Here is an 8795-nt window from a genome sequence, read left to right as displayed (position 1 = left end):
AACCCGATAAACTACCGTGAGCCCACACAAACGGGGCATACTGCGTTGCTGCGACGGCCGCTCCGCATCCATGCCCCGCATACACCAAAACGCTACAAATACATGAAGTTTAAGAAGTTAAGGTAATAGTAAAAGGTTGAGTTTCGCGGCAGGCAAGCACTCGGCAGCTGAGGGTACTACAGGCCCCATCGAGCTCAGCGCGGCGCTGACCTCAGCGTGGGGGGGGCTAGAGAAGCGCTGGGTTTTCCTCAGGAGAAGGGCGGGGCTTTCCTCAGAGAAAGGGCGGGGCTTTCCCTCAGGAGAAGGGCTGGGTTTTCCTCAGAAAAAGGGCGGGCTTCTCCTCAGGAAAAGGGATGCCTTTCCCTCAGGAAAAAAGGGCGGGCTTCTCCTCAAGAAAAGGGATGGCTTCTCCTCAGGAAAAGGGCGGGCTTTGCCCTCAGGAGAAGGCTGGGTTTTCCCTCAGGAAAAGGGCGGGTTTTCCCGCAGGAAAAAAGGGCTAGCTTTCCCTCAGGAAAAGGGCGGGCTTTCCCCTCAGTCAGCGGCTGCCCGCCCTTCGCGCCCTTCAGTCACGGCGGCTCGGAGGGCGGAGCGGGAGCAGGCGGTGCCGCGGCCGGGCCGCCTGCGCAGAGGCAGCGAGCCGGTCGGGAGGAGGAGGAAGAAGAAGAGCTGCTCGCCCGCGGACGCCAGCGCCGTCCGCCGGTGAGGAGAGGGGGAGCTCTGAGGCGGCGCCGCCCCTCGCCGGGCTGTAGAAGGCCGGTCCGGGCGGGCCCCGCGCCTCAGCCATGTCTCAGGAAGGAGCCGCCAAGCTGCGCCTCAAGCCCAGGAAGGTGCCGCCAGCCTGCAGCCGGGAGATCAGCCCTGGCTGGGAGTCCCCCCGCTGGCGCCGGTGAGTCCGGGCCGGGTGGGGGAACGGCTCCTGCGGAGGGGCCGGGAGCAGGGCCGCTTCAGCCGCCATCGCCCTCCGCTTCCCCGCCGGGGCCTGGGCGGCCGCTGGAGACCGACGGGCCGGGCCGGGCCCGGGCCGCAGACGCTCCCGCCAGAGAAGGGAGCGCCGTGCCCTCCGTCGGGCCCCCGGGCCGTGAAGCTGCAGCTGGGTCCTCAACCGCACCTGAAGTGTTTCGTAGTCGCACCTCTTGCACGTTGTGTTAAAAGCTACTTCATAAAACACCGCCCGTAGTGTCTTTAAGAAATGGAGAAGCCAACTGCAAAATAAAGTGTGCCAGGCCCTGCGCCTTCTGCATGTTCTTTGGCACAGAACAGCACCATCAAGGACAGGGCCCAAGAGAAATGTTAACGTATGAAAATTAAGTTTTCTTTGTTCAGAATAAGGGTCACGAGACCAGAAATCATTCCTGGTTTTTTCAGCCCTCAAGTGAGGGAGGATTGAAGAAAGGCAGGGTGATGAGGCAGAGTGGTCTGGTTCTTGTTTGGGCCTGTTAGGATGAGCGAGCATGCCCTAAAACCTGTGCCCCTTCCAAAAATAGGCTTCAAAAGGCCAATCACTCCACCTCTTGAGGGCTTGTAAGACTTGTCTCTAGTTTCTTCTCAGTGCAGCATCATTCCTGGACAATGACCCAAGAAAATGCATCAGTAATAAGTAGGAATGCGGGAAATAGTATTCTGACATTAGCAATCCATCCTTCTATTGAAGTTATCTTTATACAGCATTACTAGCATAAAAACGTTGTAATGTTTACTTAAGCATTAAAACTTTGTAATGTCTCTCTAGGATGGATTAGATAAAGTTGTTTAGAAAGAGTCAGTAATTTCAAATAACAGTATGGGAATGGCCAAGCATACATGGGAAGCAATGCAATTGCCATCCTTGGTGCAAACACTTCAATGATTTCTGTGCTCAGCGGGTGTCAAGTTCAGTATTTGAGAAGAAAAAACAGTGGCTACAGTTAATTGTTTCACTTGGAAGTGAAGACAGTAATAAATACCTGCATCTCACTTGTTACAAGTAAAAAGCAAGGCTTTTAGATATTCTTTTTAAAAACTGGATAATTTTTTTGATAGCTCTGTGAGTTATGCGAGTCATGGCAAACTGTAGAAATTAGTTTATAGGCTAAATAATGTGTCTGCGCTCTAGAAGAATCTTGCTGAAGGCTAGATGAAGGTTCACTTGGTAAACAAATAGTATTATAAACAGGTAAATCTTTTCCTCTACAGGCCATCTGGCCTCTCTTATCAAAAATCTGCATTTGCGTACTTGCACCTACTGACAAATGCTTTTCACGTGTCCCTTTGTGGTTTGACATGCCAAAGTTGTCAAATACTATTTTTGGTTTAACACATATAGTGCTACTTGATCAAAAGAAAATAGGTAAGAATAGAGTTTTATGTTGTATGAACGGAAAAGTTATACTTATTTTCAGTCATAAAATCCCTACCTTGTGCTTAGCTGTTAAGAAAAGGAAAGGGGTGACCACGCTTAGCCATTGAATTGGACTGAAGGTTGACGTGCTGTCAGCTGTTGGAAGTTTTTAATTTTAAAACTTTTGCTTTGATAAATCACAGTTAAGGATAGCTACTTTTTAAAAAAATATCAGCATTACAGATTGGGTAAATCAAATTAATTGAGGGACAAACTAATAGTATTGCAGAGTATTTTCTTCCCTCTCCCCCACCCACTCACACCATTGGACTGTCTCTCATGCAGGACATCGGCTGGCAGTTGTTCCTGGTTTGAAAAAGAAGACTTAAATGAGTGTGAAAAAACATGGACTTTGTTACTGAAAGCCATCGATCAAGATTTACAATGCACAAATTGGCAAACGGTGCCCAGCTTTCCAGAGTTCTTTGGGAAGGTAGTGTGCTGCATCCTTCTGGTCTGCACTTTGTGTACTCCTTACAATAGCGACAGTCTGAATGATGATGTTAAAAGAGGAAACAGTCTGAAATAGCTTTTAAATCGATGTAGGGTTGGCTCTTTAGTCTTTACATACGCTGGTGTGACCTGCCATTGTGTGGCATGTAGTATAAGGACAACTACTAGGGCCTTTTTTTGCAGTCTGGCAAATGCTTTAGAACGTTTTGCTGGAAAGAGGTAAGGTGTGTACGTATACTGACTGCTCATATGCACCAGCATTTCCCTAACGGGGTGAAACTGGAAAAGGCAAACTGTACCAGAGGAGTTAATTACACAGTAACAACCATTACATTGCTCCGATAATGTTAGGCAATATCATAACACAAAAACCACAGTCCTTCTAAAGAAGACTTTTTTTCCCCCCTGAACAGCAACAGGTTGGTTTTTTTTCATCTTTAGTCTCTGTTGGGACGTATTAAGAGAGTACCCCATTGTGTCAGTTTAGAAATGTGACTGGGAGACACACAGTCCATAAACTCCAGGAAGTTCTTAATTACTTTACAAGTGCTGCAGACGGATGTAAATAAAATGTTCTTCGGTGTAGTTTAGCCTTCTCGGTATTTGTAATATGTTTGGCCTTGGTTTTATGTATCGATTGAGCTGCATTTGTTTGAAGATACTCTGTGTGTGTGTGTGTGTGTGTGTCACAGAGTCCTGAGGAAGAGAGACTACGAAAACAGGAAGTCTTTACAATTGGAATGAAAGACTTTCAGTGGGTATTGTTCCCATCTTTTCCGAAAGAAAAATGCCTAGAGCCAAAGGATCTTAGCTCCCATCAGCTGACACAGAGCCAGATCGACCATTTACAGCAAGGATGGGGCCAAGCAGATACACTGAAAAGTTTACCTTCTACAGCTGAGAAAACATGCTGTGGAACTACTACAGATCAAATCAAAAATATGGTTGGGGGAGACACGAAAGGTATTTCAAAACTGGATATAAGTCCTAAACCATGTAAACTCATTCAACACAGAAGTTCCACACACCCCTTGGCATTGTCCCAAAGCTCTGCAGAAGCTTTCAGCTTGCAACAGCTCTGCAGAAGGACAGAACAGAACAGGGAAAACAGAAAAGAAAATGATAGGGAAGAGCTTCAAATACAAACACATCGAGAGACTATTTCATTTGGGGAGGCCAGATCTGTGCCTGCAGAAGAGAAGCCTCTTGCGAGCGTACCTGGAACTGAAAGCTGCAAGGAGAAGACTGAAAATCAGAGTGGAGGATCTTCAACTCTTGAGAGTTGTCCAATGTGTCTGATTCATTTTAGTGGAACGTAAGTATTTATTTATTAATTTTTAATAACTTCACAGTATACAAAACCCAAAATGGTTCTGGATGCGTTCTCTATATACAAAATAATGAAAATAGAAAAAAAATCTACTATAAAGTAATTCTAAATGTCAGAATTACCAACTTCTAATTCAGTTTAGAAGTTCATGATTACTAGGTTATACTGCTTTAAAAAGAAAGCTTGAGTTTGAGCTCTCTGGCAGACCTTGCTAGTATATGCAGAATTAGCATTTTTAAAGACTTTTTTTTCAAAATTGGTATCATAATCCAAAAACCAGTGCAGCATTCTGGATAGTTAAAAGCTAAGTTTAGGGCTAGACGGATTAATCTTAGACCTGTCACTTTCTCACCAAGATCTGAGCGTCACAACCTGTTCAGCAAGTACTGGACGCCTTCGGCTGAGCGACTGTGCTCTTCATTTTCCATTTGGCTCTCAAGGTCGGAAGGAAGCTGATTTTCCTTACGCAAGCCCTGATTAATACAATTAAGTGAGATTTCAGTCTCATTTCAGTTGCTATCAGACTACCTTTATTAAAAAAAAATCCTCCCTCCCACCAATTAAATATTGAATTATGTTGTCTCTTGAAACGACACCACTTAGTAGCATTCAGGCTGTCATAGTTGCTGAAAACATGTGCTTTTGAACAGGTTCTCTAACACTGCAAGATGTTTTGACTGCAACTTTGTTTCCGAGGCTGAGGAAAGAGACAAAAGGATGGCGTCATTAATATTTACAGAATTGCAGTTGTCGTATCAAGAAATTCAGACAAAAAGGCCACCCATAGTTCAGGTCTTCGTACTTAATTCTGTGCTACGGGCAACTGTGCTGATGAGGATTAGTTACAATTTTTATAGCAGCTGCTTTACAAAAATTTACTGTAATATAGGCAGTGGGGAGGGTCGCGTCACAGAAATAGCTCTCCAAAAAAAGGAAACTGAAAGCAGACATGAGAGAGCATCCTTCCTGTCTCAGAAATCTCATTTCCTGTATCCTAGAGTTGGACATGGAATAAGGCGATGGTTTTCTGTCTGTCAAGAGCCTCATGTTTGCAGGGACAGCATTACTTGTCCTGAGCATGTGGAACGTGAGCATTGTCTTCTACTGTCATTATCTGCTGCTAGATAGCGTTTGTGGCAGATTGCAGTGCTTCTGAGCATGGGAATGACTTACTAAGCTACTGTAACACTTCTGCTATTGCTTAGGAAATGAGGGAGGTAAAGAATAGTGTAAATAAAAGGATTTGTTTCTCAGTGAATAAATTGTATCTGCAGACTGTCACAACTGGATATTGATGGCCATCTGGCCAGATGCCTCTCTGAAAGTGCAGATGATGTGATGTGGTAAATCCAGAAGAACGAAGAGCAAAGGAACAAGGCCAAGGATGAACCTTTCTCCAAGGAAAAATGTGCCAGGGAAGCACGTTCTTGTCTCAAGCTTGCTTAAGGACCACAAACTAGTAACTCAATAGTAAGTCAACTGCCACCTGCCTGGGGTCTTTTTATTTTAAATCCTCTCAAATGCATGTAAAATAGTTTTAGTGCTGAAATTGGCGCTATAGGATGTCCCAGAGACTCCCAGGGAAATCAGTTTTGGCGCCCCTGGAATCTGGGTACTTGTAAAAAAAGTGTGAATCGCTGAAGAACCTGTTTGTCTGACGGACCACGGTTGTTCTGAAATGAAGTATAGAAGAAAGCAGCTGAACGAGAGAGAACTATTTCATCTAACTGAAAAGTTTACTGACCTCTTTTTTCTAAACAGATCATCTGTGAAAATAAGCTTAAAGTCATTCAAGCTTAGCATTTTTCATTATTTTAGTATCTAAGTAAGAACTTGTGTGAGTGTACAGTTGATCTGTGAGTATATCTACATTAAAAGAAAACACAACCCAGGCCAAATAATGGGTGTGGGTTTTTTTTCCTCTTTCTGAAGGAACACAGCTAAATTCATAACCTTACTTTGCAGGTTTAAGTCAGCATCCACTTGATTAACGTGACTAGTCTCAACTAATTAACAGCAGAACATTTCTCCTGCCAGTTTCACAAGTTTAATGTAGTTGGTCAGCGAAAACAGCTGCTTTTTGTACCAGTTCCAGCCCTGCCTCTTAGAAGCCACCGATGTTTGAGAATAAAAGGACACCTGAGAGTTTGTTTTGGCTGAAGGTATTCAGAGGACTCATCTACTATTTTGGTAACTTCTTAACAGTAGCAGGTAAACATTCTGTAAGCTTGAGAAAAGCAACCTTTTCCGTGAATGACAAAAAAATGACATTTAGTGATGGTTTAGTAACAACAAACAAACAACAACAACCGGGACAGGGATGAAATAAACTGGAGTAGGTTGTTCATTTCCCCCAGTACAATTAATTGTTTACTGCACAGGGTATTTATCCTATGCAGGCAGTACACTGTGTCTCCCATCACAGCCTCACAGCTCTAATTAGTTCCTTCTCAAAGGGCTGTATGCAGGAGTAGCACAACTGCACCCGTTTCAGTTACTTTGATCACAACTGCCTTCACAGACGGGGAAGAGTGCAGCTCACACAAAAACCCATTCAGATACTCAAGTCTGTTCATCTCAACAAACCTGTGCCCTGGCCCTCAAAAACACGGAGTTCAGGTGTGATCCAGAGATAGAGAATAAACACAGAATACGGTATCAAAACACAGGAAGAATCCTATAGATTTAATTTACAATGGAGTCTCTTTAAAAACTGCGAGTTGGACATAGCTCAATTTACTGATAAATAATAACAGTCTATTTACTTTTTCATTAAAGTCTTTAATAGATGTGCAAGAATATAAATGATCTTAGCTGTTATGGATTAGTATACCATCTTCTGCACAATTAAAACTGGTCAGCAAAGATCCCAACTAATTAATTATACAAAACTACAAGAACATATTTACTGTTTTACAATCATTAAATTAGCTAGAATTTTCATTTACTATTTCAAATAAGACAACTATATATCATTACCAGATCCATTTGTAATATATTAGGATTTTTTTTTTTCCAAACCACACATTTAATTACATCCTTCATTTTCTTTTATTTATAAAACAAGTACTTTATATAAAAAATTTCCCCTTCATCATGAACAGAACATTATTCAAACACTTGCACATGAGCAACCGAACTTGTATCCAGCAAACTATTTGGCAACACAGCAACATTGTAAATGCCTGTAAATTTTTAAATAAAATCAAGTAGTCTTTACAATGTTTGTTTAGCAAATGTGTCTTTCTGTTCTTCCTTCCCTCCCTCCCAAAGTGTTCTGAAACCTAGAAAAAAGGTTAAAAAAAAACCCCAACCCATAGGTTTAATATTTCCATTTTCAAGTCCTATGCCCTGGCGTGTCAAAGGACAGCTTAATCTGTCATATTTCCATTCAGGAGCTGCCTGCAGTCACTCTGATAACTATTGATTAGTTTATTACCAGGGGAGCTGGAAACACGGAAAGAAAAATTATTCAGGATAAACAAAGGAATTGCCAGGGAAAAGGGAAAAAAAGGAGTAATTAAAAATGTCAGATTACATTTAAAATGTAAATGTTTCCTTTAGTAGATAATAAAGTATCTAAAGTCCAGGCATTTGAGGCAAATACTTCTTACTGGTTAAATTATTTAGTGCTGATTAAAACACATTTTGCTTAATACGAAAAGCTACAGTCCAACGGAGAGAAACCCACAACTTGAATCTGAATGGGATTAACATAACTAAATAACCACAGGTCTGCATAATTGTGGCTAATGAGGGGATACACCGTGTAGATTGTTAATCAATGATTAATTGAAAGTTTTAAACAATGTTTTGGCAGTCTCGTCCTAGCACCTCATGACTTGGATGTGAATCCGAAAGATGTCATGTTCAGCACCTAATGCAATGCTGTACCCTGAGAAAACCATATGTTAATGTAAAGAAAGTGAAAGCGTTGCAATTTATCCTGCATTTTACACCAAATCAGGTGAGATGTCATGGCACAGGGTTTCTCATTTTTTCCTTCCCGCATGATTTCTGCCCTCCCCTCCCTCCCCATTTCCACAGCCCCCCCAGTAGAGTTAAACCAAAATCCAGCAAAAAGAAACCTGCCTCTGCTGCTGTGACGGACAGAGGCGGGTCTCTCTTCCCAGGCATTGAAGGGTCAGTAGCAACGCGATTACTAACCCTCAAATGCAGCCACAGGAGCTTTCCCAGGCTGGGAAGTTGTGAACATTTGTGATGTTATACGCCCGGCCCCAGCCCCCTGACACCCCCCTCCCGCCCCCAGTTTCCACGAGAAGGGATTTGATAGTTATCTTGCGCTTTATCCTGTTTCTTAGGTATTCATTTTTCTTCCATGAAAAAAAATTTACTGCTTTGATGCAAATCATTTTACCAAAACATCCCATTCTCTTATGTAGAATGATTAGTTATTAATACACACTGAGTAATTGTAAGCAGACAGTTTATCATAAGTAGGAGGTGTGCTTTATCAGGAAACTGTATTTTATATCATGGTTATTCTAGATTCACTATTTAAACTTTAAGGCTATGCTTTATTATGCTTTTGCTCTATTTCTGAATATTTGTATTGTTGATAAAAATACTTTTCAAAAATCTAATATACAACACAACATCATTGTAGGTGTAGGC

The 8795-nt window shown here is 42.4% G+C and overlaps 1 protein-coding gene across 1 annotated transcript; it reads left to right on the top strand.

Annotated features, from left to right (window-relative positions):
- Nucleotides 1-643: 643 nt before the first annotated feature.
- FAAP20 (FA core complex associated protein 20) lies at nucleotides 644-7380 on the top strand. Its single transcript, XM_074161731.1, has 4 exons — nucleotides 644-886; nucleotides 2663-2810; nucleotides 3523-4145; nucleotides 5435-7380. The coding sequence occupies exons 1-4, from the start codon at nucleotides 783-785 to the stop codon at nucleotides 5505-5507; spliced, it is 948 nt and encodes a 315-aa protein (XP_074017832.1). The 5' UTR covers nucleotides 644-782; the 3' UTR covers nucleotides 5508-7380.
- Nucleotides 7381-8795: the final 1415 nt, after the last annotated feature.

This window comes from Numenius arquata, chromosome 20, assembly GCF_964106895.1.
Source record: "Numenius arquata chromosome 20, bNumArq3.hap1.1, whole genome shotgun sequence".
NCBI lineage: Eukaryota > Metazoa > Chordata > Aves > Charadriiformes > Scolopacidae > Numenius > Numenius arquata.
Note: the sequence above shows the minus strand (reverse complement) of the source record. Positions and strands in the feature narration are given on the sequence as shown.